At 39.3% G+C, this 20098-nt stretch overlaps 2 protein-coding genes and 1 long non-coding RNA gene across 9 annotated transcripts in view; 1 reads left to right on the top strand and 2 right to left on the bottom strand.

The window, feature by feature from the left end:
• LOC105703200 (eukaryotic translation initiation factor 4E-binding protein Mextli) overlaps positions 1–9141 on the bottom strand; it is a 37633-nt gene extending 28492 nt beyond the window's left edge. For 2 of the 5 annotated variants that reach the window (XR_001104343.2, XM_012431402.2), the window contains exons 1-10: positions 9015–9140; positions 8069–8192; positions 7853–7993; positions 7579–7748; positions 7290–7491; positions 6983–7054; positions 5984–6044; positions 4721–5018; positions 2259–2541; positions 855–976 (exon numbers count right to left, since the gene is read on the bottom strand). Coding sequence is in view for 4 of the 5 variants with exons in the window: in XM_012431402.2 (XP_012286825.1) it covers positions 855–976; positions 2259–2541; positions 4721–5018; positions 5984–6044; positions 6983–7054; positions 7290–7491; positions 7579–7748; positions 7853–7993; positions 8069–8174 (1455 nt within the window). In the remaining variant the exon portion in view is untranslated. Of the gene's footprint in view, positions 1–205; positions 977–2258; positions 2542–4720; positions 5019–5983; positions 6045–6982; positions 7055–7289; positions 7492–7578; positions 7749–7852; positions 7994–8068; positions 8193–8286; positions 8386–9014 lie in introns of those variants that run through there. The other 3 variants (XM_012431399.2, XM_012431401.2, XM_012431403.2) reach the window with 3 other exon arrangements.
• Positions 9137–11137, top strand: LOC105703203. Its single transcript, XR_001104344.1, has 2 exons — positions 9137–9205; positions 10635–11137. It is a non-coding gene; the product is annotated as an uncharacterized LOC105703203 (long non-coding RNA).
• A 3681-nt stretch (positions 11138–14818) lies between these two features.
• Positions 14819–19909, bottom strand: LOC105703202 (neuroguidin). 3 transcript variants are annotated; one of them, XM_012431406.2, is made up of 4 exons: positions 19805–19909; positions 18527–19064; positions 18103–18450; positions 14819–18006 (listed from the first exon to the last, which is right to left on the bottom strand). In XM_012431406.2, exons 1-4 carry the CDS (start codon positions 19811–19813, stop codon positions 17981–17983), a joined length of 921 nt encoding a protein of 306 aa, XP_012286829.1. In that variant the 5' UTR covers positions 19814–19909; the 3' UTR covers positions 14819–17980. The 3 variants fall into 3 exon arrangements, with proteins under 3 accessions (XP_012286829.1, XP_012286831.1, XP_012286830.1); XM_012431408.2 differs by lacking the exon at positions 19805–19909 and adding an exon at positions 19466–19613; XM_012431407.2 differs by lacking the exon at positions 19805–19909 and adding an exon at positions 19479–19613.
• Between the last annotated feature and the right edge of the window lie 189 nt (positions 19910–20098).

Here is a 20098-nt window from a genome sequence, read left to right as displayed (position 1 = left end):
AACATCAACACGTGATTATGGAGACTCTAAGAAAGAACGCGATGCTCGTAAAATATCATTTTTCGAAAAAAAAAAGTCTTTTTGGATCATATCCGAGATAAATACAAACTTTTTCGTTGAAAACTGAAATTTCACGAGCATCGCGTCCTCCCTTAGGGCCTCCACAATCTCGTGATAAAGTTTCAAATGATTAGTTACGCCCAATTAGGAGGAAAGTTTTATAAATATATTGACTTTTTGGTACGTATGTATATATGACACTTTCATATCACTTTAAATTAGCCAAACGGATCATGAATCTAGTCCCAAAATTCTCGCCCCCACATTTTGAATACACACCCTCCAAGAGATGTACAACTTCCAAACCGATTAACGTTTTCAAAACGTCTCACCCAGCCGGTCTGTTATTTGTATACCTTTCCTAATTCAAATGAAGCTCTACGTAATATTCTCAAATCAAATCATTAGACGTTATCAAGTGAAATCGTTACTCAAGCGTTACCAAGTGAAATATCCATCAATTGTGCACTGGGAGACATCAATGCCCTCCCATCCTGCACAGGCGATGCCGTATCTGCAGGGGAGGCATTCATGTCCGCCATTGTACAACCATTACGAGTATCGTGATACATTCTTTAAGAGCGCCGTTCCACGGATGCATCGCGAGTTACACGGTTGAGATTCTCGAAATAATGGAGGGACAGTTAAGAGGAGTTAAACCACGTTCAGCGGGATTAGTTGCGGCTGAACAGGTGAACGCCGTTGCGATAGCAATCGTTCAGGCAGTTTCGATTCGTGTTAATGTCGCTCGCTCGGCAAGTTAAATGATTAGCGTTGTTGTCGGTGTTGTATACCTTGCGTACGATATTCGGGTGTTCCTTTTGTATGCGAACCCAGTCTGCAGGGGGTCGCTTCGCGTAAGGTCCCGTTGAGCATTGTAACAGAAACTCGTAGGTCAGCACCCTGCTCACCGGGCCTGTAAACCGTGCATGAAAAGAAAAGCATAATTTATTCATAACACACAAGAATCATTTTTAACCCTTTCGCAGGGTTGGGTAAGTATAATATGTCATGTAGTATACGTGGTTTTCTACGTGTATGTTACAACGTAAAATACCTTCCTAGTTGTCTACGCAAGCGCAATATACATTACGCCTTCCTCTTTTCAAATAGAAAATAACAAATCCACTTAGAGATTTGATATTAAATAGGGTTAAGTCGAAAGAATTTGAACACAAATGCCGGATTAATTATCTCTTAACAATTTTTACGTGTTTATGTGCACGCTAAAAGGCGTTAACCTCGCGAATACATATATGTCGTGCTTCTCTGGAATCCGCCATATTGAAAACGTAAAATTCTAAACAATTTGGAATACAAGCGCCAAATTGAATTCATTGTTCGTTAAAATATTTCCGTGTCTACATGTGTGCTAAAAGACGTTTATAACCTAGCAGAAGCCGTATATCGTCCATCTGCGGCATTCTTCATATTGGAAACGCAATTTACTGGTTTTCTACGATTTTCTCCGGTAAACTACTTTGTTACGTAATATACGTCAAAAACCTCAAAAAAATGAGGTATTACCCAACCCTGCCCTTTCGTCCTTTAGGATGAGATATCTTTCGACCCACCACCGGCCGCTTAAGGTGAAGCGAAACCCCCTTCAAATCAGTTGATTGAAATAAAACACTTTTTTTTAAAGGTATTGGACCAAACTGTCCGAAACATTGACACATGACTCGTGATCATCTAAGAACTGTCCTGACACATTGAAAATTTGGATAGGAAAACCTTTACTTCAAATGAGGAGGTCAAAAATCACCTCGATCAGTTTTTTGACAGCAAAAACCAAACATTTTATGAGCGTGGAATCATGCTACTGCCAGAAAAATGGCAAAAGATATTGGACCGGAATGGACAATATATAATTCAATAAAATATTTATTCGCTATAAAAAAATCGTCTTTCATTTTCATAAAAAAAAAAAAAAACGAAATTACTTTCCGAACAACCCAATAGCTCTTACTGACATTCGTCATAAAGGTAACAGCTAAGGTAATCTAAGCATCGAGATAAAGTTTGTTGTCAATTTTACCATTCAATTTGTTTCAAGGCCAGGTATAATGTTCCTTTCGACGCCTCAAGTACCAAATTGGAAATGAAAATGTAAGCGCACCCAGTGAAGACGTAACGCAATGGTTCCCTCTCTAGTTTACGTGTATGTTCAGCGTTACTTGGCAATTTGACAAACGCACCATCTTCGATGAGACCCGACTGAGATCCGGAGCTGTTCCTAGATTTGAAGACTTCCTCGCCCTCCGAGGCGATCCCGCTTTCCAGGTTGATATCCCGACCCAGGGCGCTGGCCATCGCCGGAGTCAACGGGGTCAGAGGGGTCAGAGGGGTCAAAGGGGTCAGCGGCACCGATGAATTCGACGAAACGAAGGAGGGCTCCTCCTCGAAGCTGAAGTACTCGATACCTGCTGCGAGGTTCTCCGGATCACCCGAGAAGTACTCGTCTAGGACTAACTTCGCAGTCTGAAACATTAAGGGCGCGTGAGGATCTCCCGATTTATCCGTTTATACACTCGCTCATACATTTTGCATACTTTAAGGTGAAGCGAAACCTCCTTCAAATCAGTCGATTCGAATACACTTTTTTTTTTAAGAGTATTAGACCAAACTATCCGAAACTTTGACACATCACTTCTGATCATCTAAGAATTGCCCTGACGCATTCAAAATTTGGATTTTTGGACAAATTTTCTTAATTTAGTCCAGACCAGAACCAAAATGGCGTCGAGCTCTCATATTTCGATCAATGTACAATTATCGAAGGCTCTGATATGAGAAACGAAAGGGTCAGAACAATTTTACGACAATTTAGAACACTCTGGTAAACGATAAACGCGAATTTGAACGGGATAAAGGCAAAAGAAGTGTCTTATACGCTTCTATGCTAAAACGACGGTAATACGAGGTCCCGGAGTGAAAATTTAGTTGACATGGAAATCACAGATGGCGCAAGGTGTCACTGCAGTGAATTAGGGCCTCAGAAACCATGAATCCAGGGGATTTCTGGAGTTTTACTTCGATTTCTTTATAATTATTGTACGAAAACGACAGGTGGAGTATGCCAGTACAATACTAAATATAATTCGACATAGCGGTTAATATAAAAACGAACGTCTGCAATGGTAATTATAAAACCCTGTTTTTACCATGTTTCACTTCACCTTAAACCTTCACAAATACCTCGCATAAAATAACCATAAACATAACAGTAAAAACCGTACAATCAAATTCTAGAAGATGTAGGACGGCGTCCCGTGTCATCAATTTGAATTACGGATTCTTACGTCCACCATTGCCCTACCGCAAAGAATTCAGAAGTCTCATAGAAGCCCAGATCCTATGTTAGCGCTTGATACTCTAAAAGTTGGCTAACAAACCAGAAGTGGGAGTAAAAGAGAGATCGCATGTGTTAGCCAACGATATCTTACATACGGGAGGAAGAGATACGCATATAGAAAGGCGAGTATTGTGAGTAGGATAATGAAAGAATGCAATTCGCTACATATCGCCATAAAATTAACCGTTTGAGTCCCAAGCAGCGCGATCGCGCTGTTCAGATTTTATGTCGAGAAAACCCAACACATTTCGAGCGTTGTGGACAACTAGCGGTACGTCACCGATTGTCGAAGTCGCGCGCTCAGATTTACTCACCCAAGTACATCTCCTTCTTTTAATGTAAATAATACATCTTACAATTCAAGAAACGCTGTCGCGCCGATTAGGATTCATCGACATAAAATAAACGAAGCGCTATCACGCCGCTTGGGATTTATCGACATAAAATAAAAGAAGCGCTATCGCGCTGCTTGAGTCTTCTCGTACTCATTTAGAGAAAGTGCGATTGCGCTGTTCGGGATTCTTTGAGAGGGTTTTTTCAATACCCCCTGGGACTCAAACGGTTAAGAGAGATGGAAAGATGATTACAGCGCCGCCATCCGTTGGCTTAACGTACTATTTATCGAGCATCAAACGTCCGTATCCTTCTTAGAGTTCGAAAATTCTCGGTAACATTAAATTGGAGAAGGTAACTGTGAAACATACCGTAAATTACCGGGAACATTGAGAATTTAAGAGAACGTTAATTTTGTTATTTATACTTTAGGTTTCTTCGTTTAAATAACTTTTTTTTTTTTTTTCGATCAACTTCAAAGTTCAAGCTAAAGAGTAATAATTACTATTAGAAAATATTGATTATAGGGTCGTATTTACCTCCAGCTAAAAATATTCACGTATGTACAACTTCACGGAAAATTCCATGCGATTTGTTTCAAACGAACTGATATTTCATTCTGCGACTAAGCGAATGGGAGGTTTTGATTGGCTACGGAGGACGTACAACGGAAATTCCCCTCTACGATGTTTCTCTATAGCTAATCGAAACCTCTCGTTCGCTCTGTTGAAATATTCAAATTCTCATAATTTCTCGATAAAAAAGGCTTTGGAGAAATTACCGATAAGTTACCGGGAATTTCTCTTCGTTTCTGACGTAACTTACTGGATTTAGAACTCTAATCCTTCTGGGCTTCTATGGAGACTTCTGAATTCTTTGGCTACTGTTAACGCGAGATATATGTGACGGGCTTACAGTTGCTCTGACTTTTACAGTAACGCCGCTTCCAGTAGAGAGCGATCACCAACTCACCCTGACGAGGTCTAGATTACACCCTGTAATCTTGAGGGAGTGGTTGCCGACCGTAACGGTGTATTTGTACTCGCCGATGCTGGCGTCGTTGGTGGAGAAGCTGTGGAGGAGGGAGGAGCGCGAACGTGAGCCCTGCTGTTGCTGTTGTTGCTGTTGCAGCCGATTGCTCTCGTCGGAGGCGCTGCTATTCAGCGACGAGCTCGAGCCACCGATGCCGCCCTTCTCACCTCCACCTTGCTCCAGTCGCACCGGTGATGCGTTTCGCTGTATCGTATCTTTTATCAGATCCTTCGCATAACTGGAAGGAGGGAAACAGAGGTAAATAGATTAATAACATGTCGTTAAAGTGAAGTGAAACCCCCTTCAAATGAGTCGATTCGAATACAACACTTTTTTTTAAGGGTATTAGACCAAACTGTGCGAAACTTTGACACATCACTCCTGATCATCTAACAATTGTCCTGACACATTCAAAATTTGGATTTTTCAAAAAAATTTTCAACTCAGCCCAGATCAGAACCAAAATGGCGTCGAGCTCTCATATTTCGATCAATATACAATTATCGAAGGCTCTGATATGAGAATCGAAAGGGTCAGGACAATTTTACGACAATTTAGAACACTCTGGTAGTCGATAAACTCGCATTTGAACGGGATAAAGGCAAAAAAAGTGTTGTATGCGCTTCTATGCTAAAACGATGGTAATACGAGGTCTTGGAGTGAAAATTTAATTGTCCTGAAAATCACAGATGGCGCAGGGGGTCCTTCTGCAGTCAATTAGGGCCCCACAAAGTATGGACCCAGAGGATTTCTGGAGTTTTACTTCAATTTCTTTATAATTATTGTACGAAAACGACAGGTGGAGTATGCCACTTGGTACAATACCCAATATAATTTGATACAGCTGTCAATATAAAAACGAACGTTGGCAACGTAGGCAATTAGAAAAATCTTCTTTATAGACGTTGATCAAATTCCTCGACGTGCTTCACTTCACCTTAACATGAACGAATAAGAAAGCTCAACTAACAAAGTGATAGATAAGAGGAAATAAAAAGAATGCAATATGTTAAACGAGATTCAAAGGATTGTATGTCCACAAAGTCTCGGTGAGATGTTTTATCCCTAAACCCAGTTCATAACGAATGTTATATCTGTTGCATAGGTTATGTCTAAAAGAGTTTACAAAAAAAAAAACAATGTAAGACGGGGAGAGAGAAAAAGTAAACAGAGGAATGTCACTGCGTTATAATAGGAACTCACTGTATCTTGTCCTCGGAGGTCCCCGTTATTTGGACAAGTCGTTCTTTGGCTCCAGGATTTACTGGAACAACGTATAAGAGTGATTAAACTTTTAATATAGACGTTTAAACGACTGTTACTGCAATCATTAATCCACGCGTTAATTCAGACTGTCGAACAGGGCCTTCGCTGCCAGTTAATGCGTTTGGATGCTTCGAATGATTTAAAAGGGTTGCTTGTTAGATTCATAGTATACTACATGCCGCGCGCATGGTGCACTAATTCTTTTTCGCAGTGTCCATTTCATTGTCGCAGGGGAAAGACAGCTTGCGATAAGAGCAAAAGCTTCTTCTAGCAGGGTGTAAAGTCACATCAACGCCTGCCCTACTAAAACGGTATAGTTTAAACGTGTAAAAAAAGAAAAGGAAAAAAAAAACGGCACTTGATCACTCTAATATTTTCTTTTTTCCAGAACTCTGCACATAACTCAAATTTCGAGTCCCTAAAAAGTGCTTCCACATTGGAGCGCATAAAAGACCTTGCTAATTGCATCGAGTAGAATAATTAATGAATCAATTATTGAATAACAAATTCGTGGTGTAAACATTAATCAATTGATACGCGATGACTTCCCAGAAGGCCTGCAAGGAAAAGTGAAAAGCGAGAAGGCCACATTCATTTAAAGAAAAACAATAAGAAATGTGCGAACAAATGTAAGTACCATGTTTTTGTTGCAGTAATATTCTCTGTTAAATACCCATGCAAGGTTTTAGCAATGACTTGAATCGCAGAAACTGATTGGAATCGAATTATACACGTCATTAGACCACCGGTACCTGCTTTGCAGAGATGCAGGATTAAGATTACGATACAAGAACAGGGGGATGATTAAGGATCTCTAATTGTTGTAGAAATTAGAACACGAGTGAAGAGAAGAGAAACATCAGTTGTCGAGGGCGGATTATTAATGCGAGGCACGAGCTTAATGCTGAAGAGCTGCTTGCGCTGTGTTGGCTTTACCTCGCTGGAAGGAGATGATCGTCTCGCTGAGCTCTTCGATCATGTGAACCCGTCGCCCTTTTATTCCCATCACTGTTCATTCGTTTAAAGTAATTAAGATCGCAGTCGACATTACTTAAGGGATACACTGATTCTACCTAAAGCTAACTCAGTTTTCATTTAACACGGAATATAAATAGGATGCATAGAGAAAGTAACGTTATCGTAAAGGCTCAACATAGGAATAGTGCATCATAACGGTGTAACTGGAGAACTATTACGTAGTATACAATAAAAATTATTAATATTTGACTAGTCAGTCACTCACCTTTCCCAGAGTCACTGTTACGTATGACAACTTCATCCTTGCAGTAATTCTTCCCAGCGATTCGTGTGGGCTTCGCAAACTTTCCACTGTTCTTTATCACTTCGCCTGGTCCTAGAATGGGAGCAGCGACGGGTGAAGACATCGGAATTAGAGGCGACGTTAACAGACTCGAAGGTGTTTCAGGGGTTGTCACATCTCCTTGCTGCAAATAGTCCAACAAATTGTTTAGCTTGACAAATAAATCTTATTTTCTAAAAATACATACATCTAAATTCTAGAATTAACTTACAGTATCTAAATGCGACAATTTCTGGCAATAGTAGGCATCCATCGAGTCCGTATGATGCCATTGCTTAGCTCTCAATTCAATCAACTCCAGCAAGTAAACCCTAGTCGTTACATCCAGCCTTTCGTCCTGGCTTCCATTTCTAATAGCTACAAACGCTCTGTCCAGTTGGTCTAGCAACACGAAAGTTCAATGCAAACAAATCGATAGTTTCAGAACTATCACTAGAGTTTACCATCTCTCGGATCAATGTCTTTAACGTAATAAATTCGCAAACCTTTGTAAATGGCTTCCAACTGATGAGCATACAGCTTAAGGTGATTACACATTGTAATCACGTTCATTTGCAGGGTTCGATCGAAATAGCCATTTGTAAGGTGCATCGTAACGGTATCGATCAAGGACACAATGTCCTCCACTGAAATCACAGTTTTGTAATTAAATCCATTCTAGTCATCGCACTTAGTCCGATTAACTCAAAACCACAGTTTACCAGTCGTAATCCGTCCATCGACGGTTGCGTGGCGCTGAAGCTTCAGCGGCCGAGGCTTCTCGAGTTTCTTGATGGTCCTTGCTCTGTTTACTTGTGTGGTGGCCATTGTTCCAAACTCCTTTACCTATTATGACGATCCATAATCAATCGCATAATCAATTAAACACCCCTTCAAAGAGGCCACAATGCTTCGAATACATTAAAAGACCTATAAGCACATGCTTTACAAACGGAGATGAGTCGTTCTGCTTAAAAATAACCCATCAAATAAAAAGGACACCTCTAGGGGACCCTTTGAAACCCACTGCATCCTGCGCCCTGCTTCCTAATACTCGGAAGCTCGGAGCTGTCATGCATCTAGCTGGAACCAAAGAGACACACCGAGATATCTTGCGCGAATCGCGCGAGCGATCGTCCGCGAACGCACTAGAGTATGGTAAAAATAATTCGTAAGGCGCCACGCGTTAGAGGGACAGAGAAACAGGAACCGAGAGCGAGAAAGAGAGAGAGAGAGAGTGTGGGGCAATCTCGTGTCGCCAGAGAGAAAGAGCGCAACAGAGAGGACGAATCTCGGATGGGCGACCGAGGGTCGTAGGAAAGAGCGCGACAACAAACACGTACAACGGCGAGGGGGAAAGAGAAAACCGAGCGCAGAATCCCGCTGAATACTTCGAAATTGCTGCAACTCGAAGGTAACGGGTATAACCTATATAGCGCGAAAAACGCTGCGGAAACGAAAAATCTCATTTTTCACGGAATAACCAGCAAGAGGGGGAAACCTTTTGTTTTTGTTTCGCGACAGGCCGCGGAGCAACGTAGAAAATGGAGAGCGCCAAGAGAAAGCTCGCGCGAACAATAGGCTGCGATTAGTTGACGGATGTCGCATAACCTCAAAAAAAAAAAAATAACGAATCGAAGTAAAAGAGCTTCTTCAACAAGCACTGACCTCCTCGGCAGCTGTGCCACGGGCTTTACACGTTACGCAGATCCGTGCGCTGAACGGACCCCCGACGACGTGGTGTTGTTGCTCGCGCCGTCAACTGAACGTCGCGCGGGACGGCGACGGAATGTGGCCGCGCGCACAAGCCGGCCGAAATGTCACTAGGCGCGCCACCGCAGCGCCGTTCGGCGGGGAAGGTACGAATTACACCGATCGTTCGTCTCTTTAAACCCATAATCGTGCGGCTCGTTTAAAGATTATACAAAATGTTTTCCTTACTATCCATAAAACTATTACAACGATTAACCCATTTTCTGCCAACTATGAGATATCTCGTAGTAAGCGTATGTACCAAGACTACCGGCTACGAAACATCTCGTAGTGTGCTCTACAAGTTTATCTGAATTGTTTGCAACTTGTCACGGAATAAGTGTATAGTTGTTCGAGTCAGGAATTATTAGAAAGGATGAACTGAAGTTTAATATAATAATATTTAAAGAAAAACAACACATTTAATTTCACTTTTTATTATCAAAATAATATTATAGTACTGCTCTGTCTAGCCACATATGAGCCGCTCAGTGCACACATCGACTAACTCCACTTTTTGAAAAATCTTAAATTTAGGTGTCAGCACTTGGTATAGTCATAACTTTTTATATTTATAATATCTTTCCCGATTAATAGAGATTAACACCATTAAACGGCAAAATTTTTTTGAGCATTGAATAATAAGTAATTTATTTCAGAAGCCATTTTGATTAACTCCATACTCTAATGTAAATCGTAGACGAATACCTGGCAGTATAGTATTATTGGATTATCTGTTGCGGCCGTACATCGACGCTTTTTTTTTTAAACAGCCGAAGATGCTTTCCCCCTTTCAACGATATGAGTAATAAAATCGCATCAGCAAACAGATAGAAAGAAGCGCAATGCAGACGGTAGTTAGTATAACAGGGATCTCTCACGCTGAATGTTACCGTATACTTCATCAATATTACACGGACTACATATTTTTTGGTCTTTTCAACATTACTCCCTGATTGTTTTTAAAGAACTAAATATTATACCGTTATAATCAAGATGAGTGAAACTAATATCAATGTGGATGTGGAGAGCAGGGATGATTCTTCAATACGATTTATCAGCAGAAAGTCTGGGGCAAGAAGACGTTTATCGCGTTTCTCGGATTCATCCGATTGCAACGGTACAAATTCCCCAACAAACACATCGATTGGGAGGAAAAGAAGTCGTGATCCTGATAAATGGGCACGAAATTTATAAAAGCATAACGGAACAAAAGCTTTGGCATACAGGAATAGGGGAGGAAATTTAATACCTGCAAAAACATTTGTCGATATAAAATGCAGACGATTATTTTTTGGCTATTCTTTCTTATTAATTTTATATACCGTTAGATGAAAACTATAACTGTATTTATGTATTCTACATTATATATTTGAAGTTATACTATAATAGGAATTTTAAAAAAGAATCTACATTACTTCATCGCATTTCTCAACTTTTTGTTTTATGGAGTTAATCAATGTGTGCACTGAGCGGCTCATATGTAGTACCATTATACTTTTCTCTGCATACTATTGTATTAATTTTGTTGAAAAGGTTTCTTATTTTAGAAATTGTAACTTGGTAATGAAAATTGCGCCAACGGGGAAAAAGGCCCGACATGGGGCAACACAGCGCATCCAAAGATCTTTATAAAAAGGACATGAAACTATGACTAGTTGCAGTAAATACAACGTCGTGACAAAAATTGAGCGAAATATCTTAAGAAAAGCGAAGCCTGATACCTCAAAGAAGAACGAGAACTGGGACTGCAGTCTTTATCAATAAAATAGGGTTGCCGATATGCGGCAACGTGCCCTGTGTAAAAAATGGCTTTACGAAGAATGCTCGAAGACAACATTCGAGGATCTTGATGACATAATTTGCCCTAACTGTGCAAATTAATGTGCATCCTCCCATCGATATCCCTGGGCCTTATTATTTACTCCTTCAAGTAACAAAGCCCATGAGCCCCATGCTACAATGTTTTAAATTACTTATTTGTTTGGAATTATGTTTTATTTTTATACTTTGTACCTGAAATAAACATTGTTCGTGTACACTTTGCTCATTTGCCCTTCCCAAAATACATTATCTTTGTTTTTACGGGCCTTCTCAAGTTATGGTGGGGTATCAAGTACATACAAGTAATTGGTTATTCATGTATATAATTTTGTCCCGCTAATTTTTCAAACTATTACCCTATATACTGCATATCCGGTTATCGACTTACAGCTTAAAAAAGGCTATAAACATTCCAAAGCACGTAACAATATCAAGAAAAGTTTTTGCACTATATTCAGCAATGACAAAAACATCACTATGCCTGAAAATTGATCTCAATTTTGAAAACGATACCCGTGACAGGAAACGTATTAAGGTGATATGAAAGAGTTATTCTATATATACATAAAACGTCAAAATATTTATAAAACCTTTCTTCAAACTGAGTACACCGAATCAATTGGAACTTCAGTACTTGATTATTAAAGCGGCGTATCAAGATGATAAGAAAGAATAAAACGTATTAAGGTGACATGAAGGGTCATTTTATATATATATAAAACGTCAAAATATTTATAAAACTTTTCTTCAAACTGAGTGCACCGAATCAATTGGAACTTCAGCACGTGATTATTGAGGCTCTAAGGAAGAACGCGATGCTCGTGAAATTTAATTTCTCATTAAAATAAGAAATCTTTCTCTGGTTCTTGTCCGAGATAAATGCAACATTTTTTTCCAAAAATGAAATTTCACGTGCAGCGCATACTTTCATATCACCGTAAGAGTGGAAGACGAAACGGAAAAAGGATTGTACACATTTTAAGTACCGTGCAATAAAACAGTCGTTAAATACACATCAATTAAACCATATAAAGATAATAACGGGTACAAGGGTTTTTCGAAAAGAAAGGACGCGAAACCTTCCCACGAAATCTCCGGTTCCAGTCCTAAGTATTCAAAAGACGCATTGTGTGCAGTATGGAGGGAAGGCCATAAAAATCAAGATTTACAGCACACTATCGATAAACAGATGTCCAATGAATTTTCTTCCCATTTGGTAGGATTTTCCCGAGCCCATGAAAGATTCCGAAGAGGTTCCAAGAAGGTCCAAGAGCCCTCCACATGTTTATCCGCATATATTAAGGACCGAAACTCGATCCCAAGAGAGACATTGAAAACATTTTATTCAGTCAGTAAGAAGCCTTCTACATAATGATAATAATAGTTCATAATAATCGTAATAATCAGAACTAATAATTAATAATTAATAATAATCATCGATAATAATACCTCCATGATAACCATTTTTCTTTGTAATATACAGGTATATTAAACCTCTTTTTTCGCACGTCGACGCGTCACGGTCAAAGGATGTATAGAAAATTCACCGATCAACCAAATATATTCGTACTCTTTCAGACTATGAATGTAGTTAATAAATTATCCCTAGTTTTTTTTATATTTTTTTTTGTAGTTGCTGCTGGGTGCAATCCCCTATTTGCTCCTCATCCGTAATCACTTGGCAGCTTCGTTTGAATTCGCAAGGGGTTGCTTTATTGATGCTTTCATCGCGAGGACATTTCGCCATCGACATGCGCGCTTGCTTGTATACGGAAGAATGTTTATTTAAATAAACCTCGAGATTTCTCGGTAATTAATTCAAAACGTGCACGAAAGAAATCAAGCGGGATAGAACAAAATGGCATTGCCTTCGCTTAGAATAATCTAATTTAATATTTTCCAGAAAACCATTCGAAGTCGGTCGTATTTAAATGTCGTTCGATTACATACACGTACGTATGTATACGTATTTAAATGTTCTATCACATACACGTATGTGTGTATACGTATTTAAATGTTCTATCGCATACACGTACGTATGCATACGTGCAATGGCGGATATAAATGCCTCCCCTGCAGATACGGCATCGCCTGTGCAGGATGGGAGGGCATTGATGTCTCCCAGTGTACAATGGCGGACATAAATGCCTCCCCTGCAGATACGGCATCGCCTGTGCAGGATGGGAGGGCATTGATGTCTCCCAGTGTACATACGTACGTGTATGTGATAGAAAATTTAAATACGTTCAAAAGAAAAGTTCTGGCTTCTGAAGATAGTCTTACGGTAATTCATGTTTCTAGTTACATGTAGTAATGTAAAAGCATGTCGTTCCCTTTCCTGGTGCCAGGGAACACGGCAGAGTTCCGCGACAAGTACATTTTTTAAAACTAAGATCAGACTAAGATCTTTTATATACTGAACACACTGGTACAGAGAGATGCTCCGAGAAAGTTGGTAAGATGCTCCTCTTTCCGTGCACATTTTTCCATAATTTACAATAACTTTATAACATAGCTACAAATTATTAAAACCAATCAGTAGGTATTTCTGCCGTCAAGTAAACGGGGAGAACAAACGTGTACTTATGATCAGTATTTAAGGAACGTAAATGGCGATTGGCAGGACGTTACGCAAAGTACAATACAGAGATACATAAATATAAATTCACTGTTAATGAATATTACAAGAATTGAAAAGAAAAAGAAAACACTTCCTTTCGATAGCGGAAGAGAGCGCTTGTCGATGTAAACGTCCCCGTTCCAGTTTCATTACAGTAAATTCATATTCTATTGATTTGAGGTAGTGAATTCAATTGAGTAATCCTATTTATTTTGCTGCTATGTCTTGTTGTGCGGATATGTGTGTGTGCTTTTTCTCTCGCTCGCTCTTTTCTCTCTTTATTTATTTATTAATTTTTTGTCGCTTCACGTAAACATCTCCTCCCGCGCCCTCGCCCAATGTCGCGAAGAAATGCATAGGGTGACCGAAAAGAATACGCATACGCAACGGCTCTTAGAAAAATCGATACACACACCGTTATCACACGATAGTAATAGCCCTCTATTAATGTTCACCGAAGTATCAATCGAGCCTTATCCATTTTTCCTTTTCTTACATACTTTTTCAGTTTATAAAGTACCTCAGTCAAGAGGTGAAAAATGGAGAAACCCTGTCACATCGGAAATCATAATTGACTCCTAGGGCGTTATACATTAAACGAATTGCAGTCTCAACGTGAACAGAGCCAAGGTCAGGAAATGAGACAATCCTGGGCATTTTTATCAATTAAATCTCTTTTCCGTGTTATCTTAAGGTGAAGTGAAACCCCTCTCAAATCAGTCGATTCTAATAAAACCCTTTTTTTAAGGGCCTTGGATAGCACCGTCTGAAACTTTAACACATGATTCGCAAGCACCTAGGAATTATCCCAACCCTTTCAAAATTTGGATTTTTTAAATTAATTTGTTAACTTAGCCCAGACCGAAACCAAAATGGCGTAGAGCTCTCATATTTCGATCGATATCCAATTATTCAAGGCTCTAATGTGAGAAACGAAAGGATCAGGACAATTGTACGACAATTTAGAACACTCTGATAATCGAGAAACTCGCATTTGAACGGGATAAAGGCAAAAAAAGTGTCTTATGAACGGCTATGCTAAAACGATGATAATACAAGGTCTCGGAGTGAAAATTTAGTTGACATGGAAATCACAGATGGCGCAGGGGGTCCCTCTGCAGTAAATGAGGGCTTCAGAAACCATGAATCCAGAGGATTTCTGGAGTTTTACTTCGATTTCTTTATAATTATTGTACGAAAACGACATATACAGTATGCCATTTAGTACAATACTCAATATAATCCGACCCAGCTTTTGATATAAAAACCAACGTTGACAACATAGGTACTTAGAAAAATCTTTACTGACGTCGATTAAGTTCCTTGACGTGTTTCACTTCACCTTAAGTTTTTTCCCTCTATTTTTACAAGAGACAGATCTTTTACTAGACAGATCTAACAACAGGGTCGCAACGAAAAGAAATCCAAGTGTTGTAAGAATAACGATAATCGCATTTATCGTTTTACTGCACCGATAATTTCGGCCCAAGATTATCCCGCAGTCTGATAATTGTTTCATGTCCATAACACTGAAGATCCTAACTCTGAAGAGGAATTGTTTATCTCGTAAAACATAATCTCCATGGCGGCGCAGATCGTAGAACCCTGTCCTATCGGAAATCAATTCTGATTACTATGAGTAACGTTACAAATTAACAACAGTCTATGTGAGCTGAACGAGGGTCCAATCGCCGGGAAAAAGCCTGGGCCGATTTATTTTCTTTCCATTAGTCTGTAGCTTTGTACTGAACTTGTTTAACAATAAGTCTCACGGACGGGCGTATCTGCATTCAATGAATACTTTCACAAGAATACAAATTTCTAGGTGTAATAAGTAGCTGATAGCGTTTACCATTTAATTAATTGATTTACATGGCAAATTATTGCGCAAATTTACAAAATCTAGTCCTTCGTAAAAACACTGCGAATAATTAAGCCACTTGTGCGAGTAATTAAAAGGTACCATCTATTTTGTTTCCACTTGTTATTGCATTAAGAAATGCATCCTGCACTGTCATCGACGCGCAGCGATGCATTTTACCATTTAAAGTGCTCATAAAGTATGTATCCTTATTGTTTAAAAACTTCGTAAATATTATTTGATTTATCTTTCCTATTTAATCAGCTAGTTATTGCACTTCAACATTTGCATTCATTGAATACAATGCATTCAATATAACTATACTGAACACAAGTGTATACAAATGTATTCAATAAATACACATCTGGTATCTTCATAGTGAACCTATCTAACACTATATGATAATAGACCGGCGAGTGCCTCCCGAAGTCTTGTTCTTTAATAATAAAATACACTAACACTGCAACGACACAGGCCCAAGGTTTTTCCAAAATTGGACTCTCCGTTCCCACTTCGAAATTCGACGAGGATGCTCTGACGTTAGGCTTTTGCTAGCACTTGTAAATAATGCCCAGCAATCATTCCATCTTCTTCTTTATTTTTTCTTCTTCATTAAGTGTCATTTTCTCTTTCTCTCTCTCTCTCTCTTTTTCTCTCTTTCTCTCTCGCCCTTTCATCCTCTTTTTCCATTTAACTATTACTTCACGATCGATTTATCACATTTTAAACACTTCTTTCATAGATTGAAGAGGAAAGAGGGGTCACGTAGGGTCACATCTCACAGGGACCGACTCAATCAGGTGAACACTTCTGTAAAAAATATAACATCTATGGATGGTTGAGTCGTCACAGCTCGACAAGCAGCGAGTCGACGTCGACGGAAGTCACTTCGTGGATTGATTCTGCACTTGACAGGCACTCGGAGTGAAAATTTTGTTGAAAAAATCATCCACTGCATCGTCTGAACTCTGGGCATAATTTGTGATCTGTCTCTTGAACGACGAAATTTTGTTGAAAAAATCATCCACTGCATCGTCTGAACTCTGGGCATAATTTGTGATCAGTCTCTTGAACGACGATGAACGGACTCATCGGAGTAAAAGACCGGAAAGAACGCAAGAAAGGCGGTTACATCAGTGAAGAAGAACTTGACCGATGAGAGACAGTACCACGTTGCTTCCCCAGAAGTCCGATCCTGTCGATGGACTCCAATAACAGTCGACTTACTACTTGACCCTACGCACTCCATCTTCCTAGGAAACTAATAAACATTCCAGTAAAATCAGGACTGTACTAGATTAATTGTAAATATTGAATTTTGAATTTTGTCACGTCCACAGTATTCTTAGATTACCATCAATAGAAAGCTTAACGAACCAGTCGAACCTATCAACTGGTATAACACAACGAACTAAACCACACGAGAACACGTGTAAAGTGGAAAAACTTAACGTAAGACATATGGAATTAAAAACAAAATGAACTACCTCAAAATGCAATAGCCTCAACATTTTCACCTGGGAGAAAACACGAACAAAACGTACACAATGATCATCGAATAGCTAGTAACTACATAGCCTACTCTAGAACAGCGAAGAAATCCAAAGACACACGCCACGTAAGGCAATGAACCGTCAGCCTTAGAAGTTTTTAAGAACTTCTGGAAACTCGAGGGTTTCGAAAGTTATTATTTGCGCAAAAGCAAGCTTCTTACATTACTTTTCAACATCCAATGCATGTTTTTACTTAAAGCCTTTTTATAAATAAAGCATTGGGAAATCTTGTACAATTAATGTACAGAATTTTAATAAGGTTCTGTGTCACATAACCTGGAAATTTGAAACAACAGCAACATCTTCTGCATTCTTTCTTTCACTTGCATAGCATGCCAATAAAAGAAAAAAAATATAATTTTAAAATGCGCGCAACAAGATGTTTTTATGTTATGTAAGAAGCCTCGCCTTGCATTGTTCTATTACTTTTAGTTAAATATTAACATACGAGTTCACTGATCCGGCTTTGAATGTCTCAAGATTTGTACGCTCCTGTAACAATTAATTCGATATTATCGCTTCAGTTGCTGCTCCCTTCCTAGCCAGAGAATATCTCAAAATAAAGCAGTCACTTCTGCTTTCCGCTTTGACGCCTGTGCTTCTTGGCACTTTCGGATCACGAGGCCGAAGAACTTCCTTGGTACATGAGGAATCATGCATAAATAGTGCATACGCAAAGCTCGACTTACTTTTTTACGACGGCACCGTGATCCGAAATCGTTAAACTGGACAGCGTTTAAAGATTAAAACCAGTAGCGACTATAGTTATCAATTACACGACCATTACACGACCTCTTACATAGTAATAAATTAGCATCGTGGTAGGTTCCCTCCTCCCTTCGATGGGCGCTCGTTTACGCTAAGACGTATCAATAATTAAATAGCAGAACTTAGTAACGAGAGTACTTGCCGATAACAGCTCCGAATGAGAATTTAGTCCGAGAGACTGCATTACATGTTACCTGCCCCGTTATCATAGTACGACACTTTCTTTCGCATCGAAGAAACCACAACACCTGCCAGGTTAGTGACGCCGCTTTTTCTTGAAGCCTAAAATCGGTTTCAGGTAGTTGTCAGATATTTGTAGATTTTTCTCTTACTTTTTAAACAGATCCATATATCGGAACAACATAAAATTAAACTCACTCTTTCTTCCTTTTCCTTTAGGAGCTTTTCTTTTTTTAGCAGAAACCGAAGATGGGCCACCAAAACTGGTGATTTCATCTCCGAGAGTACCGAGCGTGGTCATCTGTCGACGTCGGTGCTTCTCCTCCTTGGTTACTGGCAAACGAGTCATGTAATTCTCTTCATACTCAACCTTTCTCTTATTCTCATGTCCCAAACTCGCCTGCTTCTCTCCAAGACTTTGTGAATCTTCAACGGGAGCATCTAGATATTCTTCCCGCAGTTCACGAAGTACTGCACCAGATATGGCTCGTCTACGTGCTCTCTCTCCTGCTTTACGCATTTTCTCTGCCAACGTTTCATCGCCATCTGGAAATAATTGGTAAATTGAAATGATTAAATCAAAATAGTAACATAAGTTCAAAATTCAACAGCATTTACCAACCATAGTGAACAGCAGCAAGTTTGGGCGGAATGTAGACACCAGACTTTCTTGACCGAGACGCGTCAGCAGTGTCTCCTTTCTCACTCCCTTCGTCATCAGATTCTTCATCTGAGCTCTCAATTTTTGCCATTAATGCCCCGGGATTAGCTTTGAAATTAATTGGATCGTTGCCACCAGTTGTGCCGGTTACTGCCGTTTTAACCAGTTTATCTATTTGATATTTCAGCTTATGGTCTATTGGGCGAATCTTCTCCAAAACTGTTCTGATTTCTACTAGGCGATCTATCGATGGATCTCCTTCAATGCGCTCTCCGGAACATTTTCTCAGTACAATATAAGTCAAATTAATCAGATAAGACAGCAACATATGATACTTCATCTCCAAAAAACTTAATCCCTTATCCGTTGAGATCTCTCCATTCTTTACTCGCACCAACATGTTGTCAACGAGTTGATTCACCTGAACAACATTGGCATTCATTTCCCCGAGCAAGCGGATTGCCTGTGGCAAATCCCTTTGCTCCATCTCATCAATTGCCTGTAATCATATTAAATGTTTCATATTATTCATTATAACAGCATGATATTAATATATGACACTACAGTAAAATTGGATCATATTTACGTCCTTATTTTGCAAACACATTGTGAATTATTATAACTATTACTTATTATTAATAATAAATACATATAATATTACAGTAGCTGAATGAAATAACCCAAATTTCAAGCACCAAATACCACAAAGATATTAAATAAAATACTTGCAATTACTTCCCTAATTTACATTTTTTTAAATAAAGAATAATCCGCGAGTAACGGATGATAATGATTTCGTAATAAACAACCTGCCCAGGGGTTAACGAACTAGCTGAAACTCCTAACAGGCACCGGGTAAAAATCGGATAAAAAAGGAAAAAGAGTGAAAAATCTATACACCATTTTTCTCCACCTTCATATTTCGAGGCTTCCTTTTCCAATCGAAAAATCCCGAATACTCGGAAAGATTAGTAGGAAAACACTCCGGTAACCTATTCTTCGCGGTAAAACTTAGCGAAAAGTCACTGGAAACGGTGAACGACGAGAATAATGTCGGCGGGGCGATCGCAATGGAAAAAAGCGCAATAATCCGCTGCCATCTTTCCTATTTACTAATGGATGACAGGCGGAAAAAAAGCAATCAAAAATTCCCAATAAAACTCGCGGAAAAATCCGGCGAATAACGGCATATTTAGCCTCCCAGGCGGGACCTCTTGATGCCCAAAAGTTTCCACTTACCTGCACCATTGTCCCGAAAGAAAGATTAACTCAACTAACGCATGTTTAAACAACGTAACTTGCAATTAAACTGGCCCCCACGTGGGACGATATTTTCCTTTTCGGGGGTATATTTTTTCGCAAGGAAAAGCTTAGTCAAACGACCAACTGATTTTCGTCACCTTGCTTAACGAACCTTCTAATAATAACTATATTTCATTGCTGTCGTAAATATATATTCTATCCATTTGTTAATATGTATACATTTGGAAATTCAGTGTTTACATTCTAATGATAAAAGTACAATATTGATAC

The sequence above is a fragment of the Orussus abietinus genome, unplaced genomic scaffold, assembly GCF_000612105.2.
Source record: "Orussus abietinus isolate OABI.00-Male unplaced genomic scaffold, Oabi_2.0 scaffold454, whole genome shotgun sequence".
NCBI classification, from domain to species: Eukaryota; Metazoa; Arthropoda; class Insecta; order Hymenoptera; family Orussidae; genus Orussus; species Orussus abietinus.
Note: the sequence above shows the minus strand (reverse complement) of the source record. Positions and strands in the feature narration are given on the sequence as shown.

Coding starts and splice junctions, on each gene's coding strand:
- LOC105703202 (XM_012431406.2), bottom strand. Junction 18,451..18,526: donor ACTTGCTGCTGTTCACTATG/GTTGGTAAATGC, acceptor AATTATTTCCAG/ATGGCGATGAAACGTTGGCA. Junction 18,007..18,102: donor TAAAGGAAAAGGAAGAAAGA/GTGAGTTTAATT, acceptor AACCGATTTTAG/GCTTCAAGAAAAAGCGGCGT.